The sequence below is a fragment of the Tetrao urogallus genome, assembly GCF_951394365.1.
Source record: "Tetrao urogallus genome assembly, chromosome: 1".
In the NCBI taxonomy this organism is placed as follows: domain Eukaryota; kingdom Metazoa; phylum Chordata; class Aves; order Galliformes; family Phasianidae; genus Tetrao; species Tetrao urogallus.
The window spans coordinates 167,046,450-167,066,706 of record NC_136813.1 but is presented as its reverse complement, the minus strand read 5'-3'; the positions used below and the strand labels follow the sequence as shown (position 1 = coordinate 167,066,706).

The following is a 20,257-nucleotide window of genomic DNA, read 5'->3' as shown; positions in this document are numbered from 1 at the left end:
TAACCCCAGTTATATTCTCTTAAGTTTTTTTTTTCAAAGAAAGAAATTTTCATTAGTCTTAAACCCATGCTACTTCAAATAAATCTCTTCAGTGTTACTAAATGCCTAACAGTATGAAGACTTGTAGGGATAGAGAATTGTTAGCATAATGCATGATGATGAAAATGATTTCTAAATCACTTTCTGAATACAGGTTTCACTTGATCTTGTTACTATCTTGCATAATTTGGAAGGCCAGTAAGCTAATCTTTGTTCCAGATACCTCACCCATGAGAATAATAAGCCCAAGGGGCTACTCTTAACTCCAGTATTACTAGTGAAAACAACAGCACAGATTAACAACATTGTGATATTTACAATGACAGTCAAAACCAGCATGAGTCTGCACTCTTTTAGCAATGAGGCATCAGAATCTTGTCATTCTCTTGTAAAGAAGTGTGTGCTTGGTATGGTTGGGCAGCTGAGTAGCATGGAAAATGCAAAAATGGAATGTGCTGCTGTTGATCATATTGGCATGCATGCCTTGCTTTTGGTACTGAATTTGATTTGAATTCGGAAATCAGGAGACCAGATGAAATAGGCTCCACAGACAGTAAATTTTGCTGCTGTTATGTACAGCATACTTTGCAGTGCTTCCTCCACAGTAACACTGCATTGCTACATCTGTAGCCCTTTGCTTTATTATAATATATTGTATTTGTCTCCTCAGTGTAGCACTCCTGGCTACTTTGCTAGGTACCTGGGAATGAAAGGACAAGTGTAAGATTGGTATGTGCATCAGGAGTGATAGGAGCATCCGTTTTCCCTCGCAGTACACTACCCTAAGGCAGTACCATCACTGTTTTATGTGGTCATGAAGATAACAAAAACACTTGATTTCTTTGATCATCAGGGAGGTGACTGAGTCAGTGTCCCTGGAGGTGTTCAAGAAACACTGATGTGTTGTGCTAAGGGATATGATTTAATGGGAAATATTGGTGGTAGGTGGACAGTTAGACTGGGAGATCTTGAAGGTCTTTTCCATCCCTGGTGATTCTGTGATTCATCTGAAACAATAAATTTGACTAGAAAGACTGAAAACTATTTAAACAAAACAAAACAAAACAAAACAAAACAAAAAAGTAAACTAATCTCATAGATTAAAGTCCTGTATATTAGAATAGTAGTTTTTATACCATAACAGGCTGATAACCTTATACAGGCTGATAGTCTACTCAGAGCAGTGCTCTATACCTTGTTCCATAGCAAGCTCTTTTACAAAATGTATGACCCTGAATAGAATAATGCAAAACTTGTGAAGTCTGAATCAGCCTTTGAAAAAGGTGGGTATATTCCTTGAAGCTTGTGACTGAAATACACTTCAGTCACTCTAGCTTTCATAGCGGAAAGAAATACTCTCAGTAGGAGTAAGTATGATGTGGATCTTATCCGTAGTATTTCCTCCCCACCCTACAGGTATGGAACTTTTTTTTTTTTTTTTTTTCTCCTAGAATATTGGTCTTTCCTCATTCTTTGAACCAGGCAACATTTTCAGAATTCTGTTACAACAAACATCATAAGCTGCTGCTAATTGGCACAACTTTAGACTTTTATTTCCTCTGATCTGCCCAATGCCTGTATGTTGTGGTTTTTTTTTAATATATTTTTGTGCAAGTGTCCGCTGCAATGGCTACAGATGGTTGCAGTGTTGTATTTTATGAAGTGGGCATTTTCATCTCAAACTTGAACCCAGTTATCATATCTGGGCTGTTTTTGAACCAGTGATGCCAGGCAGTCAGGCAGGAACCCTGAGTTTTAAAAGAATCTCTTTTTGCTTTCAACCCATTACTCTGTTTTGAAAGTAACAAGGTTGTTTTGTGGGACTGCTTAGAGCAAAATTAAGCTTCTTCCAGTGCAGGAGTTCATTGTAACAAAGGAGACTCGGCATCCATGAAAGCTGATGTTTAGGACAAAAACAGAAATGGCTGTAAATTGTTTTGAAAAATTTCAAACAGAACAAGATAATGAGAATTGGACTTTCCACATCTTACTAAGTTTACAAGTTGGAAGAGTAATGCAATATTTCCTAAACAAGTTTTCTGAGATCAGATGTTTGAACCCTTAGTTTTGTGTATCAGTAATAAAACCACTTTGCACCTACTTGTGTTTGTGTCAGAGTTACATCTGTTATGCAGATGCCATGGATACTTCTCATCATGTTGTTTTCTTTTAATCAAGTTTGGGTTTGTATTTATTGTAGTGAGCAGCAAAAAGAATGCTACTGGCAGTTTTGTTTGGACATCAGATTTTATTGATCATCTCTGAGTTCATTTCCAATGCATCTTATCATCTTACTGTGGCAAATCTTTCTTACTTCATTATTTATAAATCAGCCTTACAGTTATTTCACTCTTAAGGTCTCTTTGTAAAATAAAGGATGTTCTGTTTTTGTTAATAGATTTTTTACTTTCTTAAGAATTCAATTTCCATAGAATTTGAGTGCATAAAGAGGAATTCATAGTTTTCTTCTAAATACGAGATAAAACTTATTCAAAACCTTTGAGAGAAACTGTGAAAGCACAGCAAGAGTGACACAAAAGATGGTCCAAAATGTAATTTTGGCTTGATTAAATATCTAAAAAATCCCTTAATGAGCTCTAAAGATGTATTTATTACCTAACAATGTCAGGTCTACTACACTTAGCACGACTGAAAGTGGTGTGATTTATAGTATGTACTTATTGAAAGCTTTCTATAGAGAAAGTACTTTACATCTGAAGTGCGGAGCTTAAAAACAAACAAACAAAAAATGAGTGCAGCCACTGTATACAGGCACAGCTAACTTTACATAAATGAGTATGTCTGCCATGGCATCCTTTTTCTAAAAAGCGTGAATTTCAACATCATTTGTTTCCAGTCTTTCAACTTGAAGGAGATGGAATGGATTATGTCAGATCCATCTCTCTTTGCATTCCCTTCTATTTAATTTCTGTCCCATCAGCAGGGTAAACCACTCTCTAACAATTTTTGAAAACTGGAAATAACTTTTGGCATTGAGGTGCTGTTTCCAAATTCTTTTCTTTAGCCCGTAGATTCTTCAATCAAACTCTGACTAAATACTACTCAGTAGTAGAACTAATTGAATTTCAGGGGATTCTGAAAGCACTGCTAACTGAAAGCCTAAGTATCTAATGCTGTGGAAGAACTGTCTGCTCAGAATTGTGGTGATTTGTGAAGACATCAGTTCCCATTCTTTAAAAGCAAATATTTTTAAGTTTTCTAATCTGTCATTTTTTCTCTTAATTCAGCATGACTACCCCATTTATGATCTTTTTTACTTGCTGCTATGCTGAAAATATTTTTTTATTCCTTTTGATTGAAGTGTATTTAATTATTTCATTCAGGAGACACAGCCAAGCAGCTTTGATGCAATACGGTCCAAATTTAAAATAAACTGATGATTTGACATTGTATGGATTTTTCTTTTTGTATTATCTTCTGTGGTTGTCATTCAAAATGACAATACCTGTGCAGTGTCCGCAGTAGGACTAAGAATGGTATCCATTGCACATTTCCTGCGCTGTGAAATGGAATTAAATACTGTGGGAAAAGATATTCCATTACTGTTATGAAGTGACGAAAAGAGAGGAATCATGCACAAACTTCAAAAAAGCCCCCTAACATGTTTGGAGTACCAATTAGTATTTCCTTTGTTAAATGGAATGTTGATGTTAAATGAAGAAAGTTAGTTAAATTTCTTGATTTATTTACTTTGTATGTAGAAGCTACCTACTGTTATTCTAGAGCTTTATAGTATCTCTTTATTTCTCTTTTTCCTCACATAGACAACTGGGACTTGACTTAGTTCCAAGAAAAGAGTATGCTATGGTGGATCCTGAAGAGATCAGCATTACGGAGCTCTACAGGCTGGTATGTGAATTTAATACTCTGTCCTTGTGCTGACAGATTACATGCTGAGGTTGTCATGATAACTTTCTTCTACTTAATCAAAAGTACTTTTTTGCTCAAATACACTGGAATTTGCTAATGCAATGGGTTTTACTATGGTGAAAGAAGATTTATTTTTAATATTTTTTTCATCTCCTTCTCTGCATGGGATGCTTTGATTTTATATCGTCTGTCTGCACACATGTACATTCCACATGTTATTTACTCACAGCTTTGTTTTCTGATATATCATTAAATTTATGAGTTCTAAGATGAATTTAATCTTCAATAATAGCTTATGAGACTCTTCATCATTAGTTCTTTAAGTGGCCCATGAGTCCCATTAGATAACATTAGTGGAAATAAAATAACATACTTGTGGTACAAGTATTGTCATGATTAATCATATTGGCTTGTTGATCTCTTCTAATACATTAATGTTAATGGCAGCTGAGCTACGTAGAACAGCTCTCCTTTGGGCATGAGAGCCCATCTTGGTTTTGTAAAAAGAGTACTGGTATTTCTTATTCTGATGTTACATCAAATGAAGTCTAAGAAAGCATTCCAATTAATTTCTACAGGCCTTGGCTCATAGTAGTATCGCAGTTACAGTAATAGAGTTCTGAGTCTTACTTGCTTGAAACTAAACTTTTATTTAAATTAATGTTTATTTATGCTAATGCTTGTATTTAATGCAGAATATAGAACGTAGGGAAATTGTGATAATTTGTTATGGAGCCAAAATTTTAATATGTGCAATAATTTTTACTGATAGATTTTGAAACTGTATGCTGTGGAGTCAAGTAGTAATTTATTCACTCTGCAATCAGTATACCTTTGGGCAGGTTCAAAGTCACATGTAATCGTATGGAATTATATTGAAGCAGTAAGTGACAAACACTGAGAAACTATCAATCATAAGAAGAAACTTACAGAAAAAGAGTAATCCAGAAAATTAACGATGAAACTCGTGGATTGTACTTTCAAAAATAAAGAGGAAAAAAAGATACAAAAAATGTTTGGTTTGCGGGCTCAGTAACTTATAAAGATTGCTGTTTTAAAATTGGTTTTGGTACGACATAAGAGAAAAACAGTATATTACCTTAATTGTTGACTAAAATGGAAAGATATAAACTGTTAAGTCAAATCAGGAGAGCTTAGTAACTTTTACATAATGTTCTGCCAGCGATTAGAAAATACGGGAGTCATTTTTTCCATTTAAAAATACTTCTATGTATTATTTTGCCAAAGCATTCTTTGTGTGCTTGATTAGTAGAATATTGGATCATTAACTATTTAAACCAGCTATGAAATATAATGTGGTTACAGCACAGACATTTGAAATGGGTTGGAATTCTTGGAGCAGAAAAAAGGCAAACTTCTAGAGGTTACTGCTTTTCCAAGGGACAATAATGATGCAGTGTAACGTTGGCAAAGTGGCTTTCCTACTTTCTCCTTCTCACATTAAGGAAAAAAGAAGAAAGAACAAAGCACTGTTACAAATTAATACTGAATCAAAAGCTTAAAAATTGGGAAGAAGAAAGTAATCCAGTATTGTATTTTTTTACCTTTTGTTTTGTTCCTAGATCTTTACATGTAATTCAAACTGACTGCTGTGTTTTTTGTGATATGTTTAGATGGAGCATCGTCATCGAAAAAAAGACACGCCTGTACCAGCCAGCAGCCACCATCTTTTTGTTCAGATGAAGAGTCTAATGTGCTCCAATCTGGGAGAGGAACTGGAAGTAATCTTCTCACTCTTTGATAGTAAAGAAAATCGGCCCATCAGGTAGCATATAATTTTTCAGTAGGATACTTATTTTAAATTGTCACTGCGCATTGTCTGTTTTAATCTTGGTAATAAATTCCACATTGAGAAACAAGATTTTTTTTTAAATTTGTTTTGTAATCCAGTTCCTATACTTAATATTTGCCAATATAATTTTGGATTGAAATAATATATTTTTCTCTGTCTTTTTTACTTATTTCAGTTTTTAGCTGGTTTTACTTGAGAGGGAACATATATACACCTGTACATACAGACTGAATATTAGTTTTGTGTCTCAAAGGTTATTTTTTAGTATCTCTGTTTTCCTTTCTCCTAATCAGTGCACATTCACGTACAATTACAACTTACACTATACACTTACAACTGTTGCTTGCTTGCTCTGTAATATTTATAAGATGAATTCTCCTAGGTACCTCCAACCAGAGAGAGTTATGGAATCTTTTTATAATAGGAGCCTGAGGTGCATGCTCTTAATGAAGCAGTCAAACCTGGTCTCACATCCATTTAGGGTTTGCTGGCCTTTTTTTCATCTGGGAGCTGATCCTGTAACCATTCTTCTGCTTATCCTAGAGCTGAAAACCTTTTAATTTTTAAATGTTCAGTACTTATTTCTATTCCTAGCATGTTTCTGGCCAAGAGAGAGCACCAGGGAATGAACAGGATCAGAATCATGATGCACTTAGCAGATATGATTTATAGGGGGAAAGCAGAGTTGGTGGATGAGCCTTCTGAGTTCTGTGTGAGAAATATGGCAGGAAGATTGAAGGAGTGGTGCCACACTAAACGCTTGTATGCTGGTGATGGAAGACTGGTCAGAAGGCTCTCATTCAGAATTTGCTGCTGCTCATTACTTGGTGTATTACTTGGTGTATTCTTTCTGTGTTCTTACTACAGGTACTGGAGGCAATATACGTCAGTCTGATTTAAGGGTAGCCACTGGAGAAATGAAAGACTAGACTTAAAAACAAATTGCACTTTAGATAAGTCAGAATACAAATGCACAAATAGAAATAAAACCTGTTACAGTAAGCCTGCTGACAGGATAAGAAGTGTTATTCAGAATGTGTGCAAAGCCATGACTGTGTACTAATTGTCTTTATACATGTGATAATAGGAATTTGAGGCATTGCACATGCACATTAGACTGAATTTGGCAAAATGATTTGTGTGCTATGTAGTTGTGCAAAATAGCTACCCACTACTTTGAAGGAAGTTTATACTGAATAAATTGATTTCTATAGCTAATGAAATCTTTAAATTGTTAGAACATTAGCTGCTAAATACTGACCTGGAATGCACTTTGGACGTTAGTCACCAAAAACAGTTTACTGTCATTTCTGAGAATTAAATGTGCATCAGGGCACATCTTTTGTGTTCGTTTCAGTGACTGGCATAGCAGGTGATGGATTTAGATGAGAGCTTCAGACCTTGACAGAAAACAATTTGAGTGTTATGGATTGCTGAAAACAAGGTTATGGCAGTAGTGGTTGTATGAAAGCAAATGGATTGGATTTCACATTCACATGAAAGCACAAATTCTAGAGCTGTTTGTCACATGCTTGCTGTGATCTGACCTTTAGGTATTGATTCCTGACTCCAGTGTCTATTTGCAACTGCTTTATTTTGTGTGAACTTCCTCATCCCATTACTGACAAACCTTGAAGAAGCGTGTTGTCATGAATCCAAACTGCTTTCTAGAACATGCGAGGAATGACAAGATGCACTTTGGGCAAGCAGTTTGTTGCTATCTGTAAAACAAACACGCACACCTCCACACCTCTCACAAATTAAAAACCCGGGAAGCACATTGAAAAAAATGAAAGCAAGGGAGTTTTCATAAGAATGGATTTAATTTCAAGGTACATATGTATCACACCACGAGTTGGAACGCAGATGTGTCCAAGCTGTGGTCTTTGTGGACTAGATATGCAAGCAACATAACTGCATTGTCTAAGACTTAAACCAGGGCTAGTTGGGCTTGCTGACATGGCTGTTGTGCTCTTGCTTAATATGTGCATGGCACACCTACTCTATATTTCGGTCAGTTGAGTGCTTGTTAGAGCATGTAAGTTAGTGTAAAGTCTTGTGTATATGTGCACAGCAGTATGATATTTCGTTCAATACAAATTGGCAGGATATTTCAGAGAGCTTTATGCCCTTGCTAGTGCTGACACATGCATACAGTAAACCTTGAGGAGATGATGTGTGAGAAGTGACTGTGTGCACAATCATTGGTTACTGAGCTTCACACCCTGCAATGAAGACAAGGCCTACTGGCAGTAAGAGACATGTGAGCTGCAAAGTGTGATACCTGGATAGATGTAATCTTCTGCTAATGCTGGATGATAGTAGCATGTAAAAAAGCTGTGTTTAGCATTACCTTGAGCTGTCACAACCTACCTAGGTGATTTGCTTATTGATTTCCTGAGTCATTGCTAAGCAGCCCACAAGAAAAAAGCAATAAAAATACTAGATGAAACTTTTGTTAATACCACAGATAAAAGTGAGAAACCATATATGGCAATTTGTCCTGAAACAGAACATCTGATAGATAAAAATACGGGAATATACATCACTTATAATATATGTCTTCAATTTCATGGTTACAGTATTAGAATGGGGGGTTTCATTTCTTTGGGATTTTTTACTTTTTACTTAAATTTTAGTTTTGCAAGCACTATGTGTGTACCAAGCTTTCCTCAGGAGGTAATTCTGCTTGTTTGAACGTGACAGTTGGAATGCACAGTGTTAAGTACAAGTCTAGAGGTTAAAATTGCTCCAAAAATATGACTTTGTATAGATATCAATCTGGTGTTTACTGTCCAGCTGATGTAAATATACATAAAATGGGTGATCTTTGCTGCCTCTTAAAGGAGTTATTGTGGAGAAAGTAATAAGACAAGAACTGAGATTTAATGATAGAATTTCTGTTCTGATATTTTTCTGTCTTAAGATTACCTTAGCTTCTTATCAGATCAACCTATGATCACTGTATATACTTATTTCACTTTTTATTAACCCCAAGTTCATGCAATTGAAATAGCAGCTTTAAAAACTGTTGGGGGACTAGAAGCAATGTTGTCTGTATTTTCTTGTTGATAGATTGTTTTTTTCCAAACCGAATTTGTTCTACATTACCTGTTTCATACATTCAGTGAAATCTTTTGCACAGAAAGAAATTTTTACCCTGCTCAGAGAATATACTCGATACTTTATTGTGACATATATTAGTACATTATAAAATGATCTAAATCTATTTGTATACTGCTGCAGAATTTGTAGAGAATATTTTCATTATATTTGGAGTGTTTAAAGATTTTTGATAAGAGGATGTAATTTGTTGCATGCATAGAACAATATGATCTTGTGATCTTTACATAATTTACAGCTATTATTTTTTTTCTGATCAACTGTGCTGTGAAATCGTTTGAAAGGTTTTCATTTTCTTCTTCCTTTATTTTAAACCTATCTGAATTTATTAATAATGTGGATAACGTGCTGCTGTGGAAAGGTCTGAGCTTTAGGGAAGGAAAAAAATAAAAGGGAAGAGGAGGGTACTTAACATAGAGAAGCTGTGGTTTAATAGCTGAGCTTTATATTGGAGTACAAGAAGAAGGCTGTCCTTAGGACATTGTAAAATTATAGTTTTCTGAGACAATATTAAGAACTCTCATACGTAGAATATTGTCACACTGTTCATATAGAACAATGATGGAAAATGAAACTTTTTTTTGGTTGCTATAGTTATAGATTCTTTCTGAAAAAAAGCATACCATAGCAACTGTGTCAAACCAAGTTACAAGCAGAAAGCCCTGGTCTTGCTTTTGACAGTGAGGTTAGAATTCTGTCTAATAATAAAATATAACATAGTGATGTGTAAGAAGAATGTTGTTGTATAGATAGAAGACTGTGATCCTGAATATCAGCACACAGCTTTTGTCTAATTTTCATGTCTTCTATGGTTTGCCTTAGGAACTAAGTTCAGTACGTCTTCTTGGCAGGGCTGGATTCCTACGCTGCAGTGTTACCACTGTTTTTCTTTATAAAGACAACCAGATGAGGAAAAGGAGAATACTAGTGACTGCAATTCCTTCTATAAAATATTTTAAGGATGATTGCTCTAGCTTAAGAGACAGTCCAGACTCCCTGAAAGATAGGGTATGTAAATCTAAATATTTGAAGACATAGCAAGAAACTGAGCATAGACCTTTGTTTTCTTGAAGTACTGAACTTGTTAATATGTTTTTCAACTACACCACAACTTCGTTGCTCTTTAAAAGAAAATAAGCAAAAACATCCAAATTGGTTTCACCACTCTTCGTATTTAAATTCTGTATATGCTCTTCACCACTTTCTCTAAATTGATTGTGTTTAGTTAGAAAAGTGTATAATATGTTACCACGTGGAAAGTCTGTAAAAGTAAAAGGAAAAGAAGAATACTTGATAGCATAAGAAATGTATGGTTTAATAGCTGAGCTTTATATTAGAGTGCAAGAATAAGGTTGTCCTTAGGCCATAGTAAAATATTAGTTTTCTCAAGCAATATTAAGAACTGCCTAGATTAAAAGACCTCTGATTCATGCTCTGGAATCTGTTTAGATGGAGGTATCTTGTGGAGTAATAAGCAAAACTCCAAGATTAAGGCTTCTGCCAATGCTTAGCATTTCTTTTTTGTTTAATTTTAAAAGGTTTCATGATGAATACATGGACTGTATGATTTGAATACATCTCTGAAGATGTGAATTTAAGATCTTTGTTTGAATTATGTATCTAGACTTCTACTACAGTTAGTTTTAGTGAGTGAAGCTTAGAAATGTTCAGCCGATAAAATGTCTGTATGTTGTTGATTCTTTAGAATCCATCAACTCGGTTGATTAAAGAGCTGCCCACTATACCTGACAGTAATTTTGAGCTGAATCCATCCTGTTTCTTTCTTGCTTTTTATGTGGCTACTTTAGGTCTCCACGAAGTTTGAGCCTTCAAAATCAGAAATAATTGTTGAAAGAAAAAAGGAGGGATATTCAATATTACTTATCTGACTTCTTGCCATTAGCCTCTCGCAGCGGAATCTATAAAGAGAAGTTCCCTGAATTTGCTCTTAAAATATTTGCAAAGAATTTTACAGTGGGGGGATCAAAAATTTAGAATTGTTGCTTCAGTGTATTTTGAAATTGTTTTCTTAATTTAAAAAAAGGATTATCTGAAGGACCCTTTTGTTGTGTTTAAGGAATATTTTTCCAATAAACTGATCTTTTGATTATGTGTTGACCTACAAGTGTATTCCTAAGCAAGTACCTGTTAAAGTAAATAAGATGCAGAAATTAAAATTGTAGAAACATTTTTCTGTTTTTGATAATGTATCTTAATTATTTTAGTGCTTTGAATGAAAGGAAAATTAAGTAAATTTGTAACTACATCATTTTGAAATAATTTTTTCTTTTGAACAGCTCACAATCTTTCTTATATGTACAAAGAGTTAGGTAATAATAGCTTTTCAGGTGAGATGTGAGAAACTATGATGTAGAAATTAGTGACTTGCCCAGAGAAGAAGTCAGGTAGTGATAAAGATTCAGTGATGCTGGGAGAGGCAAGGTCAGTGTTTGACCTTCAGGCTTCCAATCTAAGGACTTCTCTAGATTTGTAGCAGCTGTGATGTTTTGCTTGCATCCACCTTAGTGTAATCAATGCACACTTTGGGCAACAGATTTTTTTCTGTTGAATTTAGGAAGCTAGAGATCTTAACGTTTCTTTGGGATGCTATGAGACACTATTGTATTCTTCTTGAGGCTTTTTTTTGTGGCTGGAAATTACTATTAAAAATTAATTTTTTTAATCATATTGGTGCTTGCGAAAGCATCAATTCTGTTGCATTAATTATGTAGTAGTATAATACAGGCTTATGACTTTATTATTGCTAATAAACTGTTACAGTTAATATTACTTTGCAGAGCATTTCTATATTTATATAATTACACTGATTTTAATACATGCCTTCACACTTTAAAAAGCTATGTATTGTGAAGAGCATTTACTTCATGTATAAACTAGAAAACTGTAGAAGGTTTCTCTTGATATCAAGTATAAATCTCAGTGAGACACGTGTTTGTACTTGCTTCATTAAAACTACAGTTGTAATATTCTGCCTTGTTAGTGCATAGTAACTTGACTTTGTGTGTATGCATATGTAGACATCCATATTTTGTAGCTAAACTAGCTGTAGGAATGATTTGTGTTATCCCTGCATGGTATTTGGTAAATTTGTGAATGGCTCTACTTTAACATGATGCAGCCATATGACTTGCCTCAGTAAAACTCTTTGTTTTATGCACTGCTATGTCTTCTTAACTTATATTCTTTTTTTTTATTTTTGTCCCAGTCAAAAGCCTTGTTTGTGTATTCTTCAGCTTTTTATTCTTTAAAAAAGTGAAAAGTTGTCTTGATTAAGCTTTATTTTGTTGCGCTAATTGCACTGAAAAAAATCTAATATACAAGCAAAATTTTGAGTGTACGCAGTTGTAGTATTAGTTTTGTATTTGGAAAATCTAAGAAGTCTGTTACCATATTTTTAATTTTCTCCTAAGACTTTTCTGTCTTTCAGTTCAGTCCTATGTTCCTGGTTGCTGCTGAGCTTTTCAGAGGTGTACAGCATCATAGTGTATTCTAAAGTGCATTTTCTCAGCATATTCAGTCTCGATGTGTCGAGAGTCCAGGAAGTAATTAATTCGTGTTGTTCTAAAATGCTTTTGTCAAATCTGTTCCTTGAAGCTGGCATGCTCAGCTAATGTTTGAGAAAAGCAAAATCCAAAGAGCTTATCAATGTAATACTGAGCTTTGAAGGCTTGTTTCATGTCGTCTAAATTTGCTGTAAGATTGTGCTGTACAGGCAGTGGTGGCCAGTGGGAGTTGCAGAACAGCAGCGGATGTTCAGAGCCCGATGTTAACATCTGTAAATGTTCGGAGGATTTTAGTAAAAACAATTTATGAGGTTGTGTGATCTGAATGCCCAGCAATGGCGAGAGTCTGTCTTCCAGTTTAATCCAGTAGAAATCCACTAAAACTATTTTGGATTGTGAATCAAAAGATGGATTGTGGAGACAACCAAGAGATTTTCTTCAAAAGCAAAAATCTGATACAAACTAAGCTGATGATATAGATCTTAAAATAGCATATATAAGGTGAGTATTACAGGATTATAGTTTGAACAAAGAAAATTTGTGTAGAAGATGGAGCAACTCAGCTTTACTTCTATCACTTTTTACCTTGGGTGTTAGCCATTACAATTACATTACAAAGACATTTTCATAGTTAAATGGGATTTTAGATGCCTGATTTGAATTGATTTTAGTGTGAGGTGCACTTACAGGAAAATACATAATTTAAACTCCTGGCACAAGATAGGATTCTGTGGGTCTCCAAAAGAAGACTGGAAGTGTGCGTTCTCTAAAACATTTTGTAAGAGTTCGACAATCTTGTATTCTTCATGAGCTAGTTTCTAAATCTGTTGTAATATGTGATTATTTGTGGGGTTTAGGAAGCTTCTGATATTTTTCTATACTAAAGAAATAACTGGTAGCTTTTCTTCTGTAAATTCAGAAGATTCCCAACAGTTAGAGTATCAAAGAATGTGGTGATGATTGTATGCTTTGTAGGTATCTTATTTTCTTACCAGCATAAAAGTTTAGTAAATAAACCAGCAGTGAGGTTGCACATACCAAGTCTATAATGCATACTTAACAGATGACACAGATCACAGTTTGCACTGTTAGATTTTTGGAGAAGTAAAGGTCTTCTGATCATAGTATGTTCTTTTCCCCTGGTTGTGCTCATATCATTTACAAAGTGCAGCAGTTGTGGAAGTGGTGACCTTAGTGTTACCAGAAGAAGCTGGGCTCTGGACACTGGAGATCTGAGACAAATTCTTCAATAAAAAGTATATATTGTTTTATTTACTGTTTTTCTTTGAATGATCTCACCATCTTTTTTCTCACCAACTTTGATGTTTTCAAGATTATGTGTATTATTCACAGTTTATTTTTTGCCACAATAATGTTCTGATGCTAGACATACGTTTTGCTTTCTGAAAGTCAAATATCTCACTGTCCTGTGAGATACCTACCTTTCCAGTGTAGCTATTGTAAGACCATATTTCTATTTGTTGTACATCGCTACCCAGAAATTCTGTCTGTTTCTTTATTGAAATTTAGAGACACAGGCAATTATCATCTTGTGGGTGCACTATGAAAAAGGGAATGGAGGGTGTTAAGCCAGTTGCCACAAATGCAGTTACCTACATTTGTTCAGATAAGTGGGCTTTGTTCTCGTTATTGATGATATGTATGAGGATGCTGCTCCATCTCCTGCCCAAAGTCCCAGTTGTTTTGCTGACCTTTACCTTTATGTAGTGTTTGTGCCTCTGTGTGTTACAACAACATACTGCAGTAGAATGCTGACATTTTTGCTTTAAGTCTGCAATGGCACACACGGTTCTTGTCTAGCTGTATCTTCTCTAAGCCACTTTCTTAATGTTATCATTTTCTCCAAATAGCATTGCTATTAATAGGGCAATTTTAAGGCAGCACTTTAGAAAGATGGAGTGTGTTAAGAATTTCCTTAACAATGATACACATTTAGTGTCTGTGTCAATATGATATGAATGTCTTATCACAAATGATTGATGCCTCTGGCCACATCTGCGGGAGAAGCGGAGATAAGCTGGCATGCTAATCCTCCTTCTTCTGTCACCTTGAACAACCTTGTTTGTTACTATCATATTGCCCTCAAATGAGCGCAGATTCTTCATCAACACAAAGAGGAATAGACTGCTTACCCAAGGCAAATAAAAGTAACCTATGTTTTCTATTCTGTAAGCTTTTGATTATATGTTTAAGGACCGTGTAGAATCTATGCCGTATCAAAGATTAAACAGATTACCCTTTGTTTGTTGTACTCTCAACCTCAACTTCTCAATACACATCATTAACATTTTAATGTATTTCTTCTTTTAGTTGTGTAATTACTTAAATCATTTTTATCTCTTGCTGAAAACTGAAACCCATGGTTGATGGGTCAAAATATTTGCTGATTTGTCTTTTTTTTTTTTTTTTTTTCCATTTAAGAAGCAAATGCTCTTTCCCCTGCCCTCCCCTCTCACTGACCCCTATTCTGTGGAAATTTTAAAGAATTTTAGCACAGGAAGAAAGATGTCTAAACATGCTTTTTGCAACTTCCCCAAACATAAGAGTTGCTATCTATTATGGCAGCTCAAATAAACCAACTTCTAGCCACCCCTCTCATTAGAAATTTACAGAATTGACTAGTGTTAATTGTTGACAGTCAGAAAAGCAGCAATGAAGAGAGGGCTTGAACACCTTTCCAACCTAACTAATGATTTATTTCCATCTCCCAGAAGTCTCACTGCTTTAAACCTGAGATGTCTTTCATTGCAAGCTGAGATACCATTGTGGCCTCAGTTGAGATAGAGCTCAAAGAGTCAGTATTATTTTAAACATGCAAATCAGTGGGGTTGCACTTGAGTTTTAATATCCAGTTTACTCAGGATCAATGCTCCAGACAGCACTCAAATAGCTGAATTCTTTCTTGCTTCTCAGCAATGTGGGACACTAAGCCACGAAGAAGATGGAAAAATATACTTGTGAAACAGTATGGTGCGTTGTCTCACACACTGCAGTAGTTATTTAAAAAGTACAGGCATATCCTGTGATTGTGATCATCTACCTATGAGGAATTTGTTCAGTGTAGCTGTGGGGAGCAGTTCACTGGCCATAGTTATTTAGAAATTCAGGGCAAGGAAAGACAAGTGGTGAAATGTTATAGTATGGCAGTTATAGGGTTGTTATTATCTAGCAGAGTTGAAAAGTTGAAAAGAATGTGTAAAGAGCTATACTTCCATAAAGAACCAAAAGACCCAGCTGCCTATTGGTGCTGCCTTTCTGATATTCCAGAGGTTCCAATTCAGAACCACCTGGATGAATTTTAGGTTTTTTTTGGCTCTTTCCATAGCACTGTCATCATGCAGATGTTCCACATTAGGAGTTCTATTTGAAATTTTTTCTTGTTCTTGTACATACTGTGTGCCTCTACTGTTCTTTCCAGGTTCTTTCCAGACACCCGATTCTTTATTTTATTCTCTGTATCTACAGTGAAAAGAACAAATGAGGACTGGGGAATCAGTGAGACCCTTTAAAATTAAGTTTATTAAATTAAATTTCAAATTAAATTTGGAAAGCAGTTTAGATGGTACAATATATTTCCAATACAAAGGCTGGAGACTGTGCACACATTCATTTTTACATGTGTGCATACATGCACATACATTAATTGATATTCAGATTTTCTGCTACTGTACATATCATCTCATTGTTTGATATTTAAATTCTGTGCTTTTGAATGTCATGAAAATTCAGAGGATTGATTAATAGAAGGAGAGATTCACTTCCACTGTTACCTAAAAGAACTTGTCATTTGGGGAAAAAACAGAATGTGTAAGATTATGTTTTCATTGCTTCAGAATCACTTCCCTGCTCACATAGCACAGAATTTCTTGGAAAGAGTGATCTCTGACTAGAGAGGCACAATGCACACTAGACTTTGTTGTAGCTTTTCAGGAACGGGATGTTTTTCAAGAAAAAAGACGTGTAGTTGATAGCACACTCAGTACAATGCAGTCTAATACACTACACACAGTCTAGGTTCTCCTTGTAATCTGTCATTAAGTGATATGCTATTCTGCCTTTCTCTCTTAGAATACTATGTTTTAACATGCATAACCTACACTTAAACAGTGTTCTTTGGAAAATTGTTACGTGAATACCTCAACGTTATCTATGAATGCTTTCTGTCTTGAAGCAGCCTTGGATCCTGGGCAGGATTTGAGTTACAGAATCTCGCAGTGCTTCTGGTAGAGGAAGTGACATAGGGGAACTGGAAGAAATGAACTAGCTCAGGGCTATGTCTCCTTTACAGTATTTCCACAAAAACATATTTTTTATTTTTACAGGACCACAGCATAGTGGGGTTCAGTGTTACTTTTAGTTTCCTGTGCATCGTGTGCAAGCATTTTTAATCACGTGCAATACTTAAATTACACCTTGGTGAATTACACAAAATCAGTGCATTTGTATCTGTACCTCGTAGATGCAGAAGAGATTATGCATCTTGGCTTTGTCAGATATTTTGATGTCCTTCATTCTAGTTGAGTCACTTATTACTCTGTTTTATTCCTCCTTAGAAACAAGGTAACACAAGAGGAGCCTGGTTTTATTCTGCTCATTCAGGACTCGGAGTTTTAGCATGAGGGTAGAAACTTAAAAATCGTTTCTTCAAGAGGGGCCATTACTCTTTTAACAATCCATTACACATTTGGAATAAAAATATCTAAATATCTCACAGAATGTTTAACAGTGGTGTGTACTTCATTGAATAAGGTGGCTATTTTTTTCATTTTGGTATTATCCTTTATACTGACTGATGTACTCACTACTATTGGCTTTGTTTGTGATAATCTACCTGGTAATTTACACAAGTGGGCAAGACTGCATTTGATGTGATTGAAAGTATACATATGCTTATAAGCAGCAGCTTGAAGGAGAAACTTGAACTTACAGAAACTTTAAAAGCTTCCCTTCTTAAACTGTGCAACATTCTTTCCCATTATTCACTGTGAACAGAATGATTCTGATGTGCAAGAATATATTCAAGCCTATTTTGGCAGGGTAGTGAAGTAACAGAAGTCATAGGACATCTCTTGATCCTAGAATGAGGAGAAATTCTGGAGTAGGAGTTACCAAGAGAAGATAAGCAAAGATGTTTCTTGGTTGCAGTCAGGTGGATTACTCCAAATTGGAAATGTAAAGGTTGCCTCTAAAGTGAATAATGCTGTTTGCCTGAGAATACTGAATTAAACTCCCTGCTGTGGAGTTCCTTCATACCAGAAGGAAGAATGCTGGCCTTGTCAGTTTGCCCAATTAGTTACATTTGCATTTGTTTTACAGTGAAAAACAACCCCTAAAGAAGAGTAGAAACACTTGTGCTAGCTAGTAGCTTGACATTTAAAGTCAATAATAAATACATTGGAACTAGGGTCTGTCAGTTACCATGTTCATGCAACTTGCCTCTCACAGTGTAACAAGGATTTCTTTTAATTCTTTGTCCCCAGTTTGCTTTTGACCTGAAAAGTCTGTTTGGGATTTAGAAGCTTCACAGGAACATATCCTAACTAATGAGAAATTTCAAAATCGGTGGGTGTGTATCTTATAAAGATTTCTATATCTCTGTCATGTTTCTCCATTGTACTTGGTATTTTGGGGGATGCCTACTTTACTTCAAATGGTCTCTTTGAAGGAAGATAAAAGCACTGGATATTTTTACCTTTATTATAGCAGGCATTCTCCACAGATGGTATTATAGTTAAGTTGAAAATTACTCCAATGTGTCTTATAAAAAGTAAAGTGACATTGGCTCAGCATCTCATGTGCATGGCACTCAGATATCAATAGCAAAAATATATCTTTCCTTTATAAGTAAGTCATTTTTGGTAGCTCAGTTTTATTTACTTGTCAACAGCAGTAGTATAAGCAGATGTGATTTACGTTGCAGGCAGAATGTGTATAAAAGGAATGTTTGGCACAGCTGTGTCCTCCAAACATTTTGGCCTTGGTGGTTTCTGTAATAAATGTCTTTTCTACGGATCTTTACTGCCACTCATTGCCAAGTGATCAGAAAGGTTAATCCTGGCTTTAAGACGTTCTATATGTTTTAATAGTACTCATTTTTATAGAACATTCCATTAATCTAACCTTGTGCAATACTGTGTAATTTGCTGTGATTAGTGAGAATTTTGATAAATTGCTTTTTAAATTCAAACCATTCCAGAACTGTAAGAGAATAATAACCTCTTGCTTCAGGGTAGTGTTCCAAGTGTTTTTTGAGGAGCTGGCATTTCATCAAGACCGTTTGCATTGGCTGGTCTACCTAGACTTTTCTGCTTATTGCTTGTAAGGCAGCTTTTGTAACATTTTAACGCTTGTAAGGGAGAATTTCCAGCAAGGAAACCGAATTTGTGGATAGCATTTCATAATTGAGGTAGAATGGGGTAGGAATGAGTTGGCAAAGACAGGTATGAGTTTAGTTTAGCAAGAATATGCTTTTGGAAGGCTTTTTAAATTCATTTCTTTAAAGGTTTTGTATTTATGAGAAGACATAACTTGTTTCTTTCATTGTATTTCTAATATGCTCTTAAATCAACAAATACAGATTAATTATTCCCAATTGAAGTGTGTTAGATATTAGCTGTTTCATTACATAGCTCAGTTACTCTTATGAAATTTCATTTTCAGTGAAAGAAATGTTTCAGAGATTTTCTGATATCTTCTACTTGCTATGGCAGGAGTAATGATGCTCACTTATATAGAGATATCCTTAAATTCCTTTCACTTTTACCAATTCCTCTTTGAAATTTACAAATTCCAAAGAATTTCCATCTTTGGGGTAAAAATACAGCAGATCTACTTGTATCCATGCTGTTGCCTCAGCCAGGTACTGGGATAATGATCAAGTCTGTAATTCAGCTTAAGGGATCTGTAGGTCTGTGTGCCAATAATGCTGTGCTGCAAAATGTTTATCATTGGTGGCAGACTAAGCTCACCATTACAGAAGGCTCTGGCTTCTGGTTGTATTCTGTTTTTACTTGAAAATACATGATGAGAGATTCCAGTGTGCTTTTTGCTTTTCAAAAACACATTGTCTTCCTCTCACTCTTAGTTCTTCCCCAAAAAATAATTTTAAATTGTCATTTTCCAATGTAACTTGTTAATCTTTTCAGGAAATGTGTAGTACCACCTTTTAGTTAAAATACAGCTGTAAATATTAGTAGAGTATAATACAAAATAGAGTGTGTTGGCAAAAACTGATTTTTTAAGGCTGTCTTCTGTTAGTAAAGAGATGGAAGATGGAGCTTGATTTAGCTAATATATTTATCTGATTTTCTTTTCCACCACTCTTCTCTCCTGTCTCCCTTTATTCTCCCATTTTTCCTTCCTACCTCTAACATACGGAAAATTTGACTCCTCAGCATAAAGCTAGCATTTGAAATATTTTTTGTTCTTCCCATTGTCAGCACATCTAGATGTGATGATAAGCTTCATTACAGCATCATAATATTGGTTTGGTGATTTTATTTTAGTTTCTGATAGTGCTTTTATCTGAAATTGGCTGAAATCTTTTTTTTCTAATACTCATTCTTCCTTTCCCTCTTTGCTCATTGCTACTTCTTTTTCAGCCTGAAATGGGAGTATGGTTTTCACAAAAGTATGTAAAAGAGTTAAAGTACGGGGACTGACTTACTGTGGAACAGCTTGTACTGCAAAGTCTTGTTGGCACATCTACCATTCAGTTAGTTTGTAATTAAGAATACTTTTAAGGCTTTTTTGTCTATTTACTTCAGTAACTTATGACTTGTACCACATTCCTCTGCATTTCACCCCTAAGTAAAAGGGCAGCCTTCTGTGTCTGACTGTGGTTTTA

The 20,257-nt window shown here is 35.2% G+C and overlaps 1 protein-coding gene across 2 annotated transcripts in view; it reads left to right on the top strand.

Moving 5' to 3' along the window:
• The window catches only part of DOCK4 (dedicator of cytokinesis 4), a gene marked incomplete at both ends in the record, with an annotated part of 237,507 nt that overhangs the window by 88,957 nt on the left and 128,293 nt on the right, over nucleotides 1-20,257 (top strand). For both annotated transcript variants that reach the window (XM_079536116.1, XM_079536115.1), the window contains 2 exons: nucleotides 3,825-3,909; nucleotides 5,565-5,716. In XM_079536116.1, coding sequence (XP_079392242.1) covers nucleotides 3,825-3,909; nucleotides 5,565-5,716 — 237 coding nt within the window. The remainder of the gene's footprint in view (nucleotides 1-3,824; nucleotides 3,910-5,564; nucleotides 5,717-20,257) is intronic.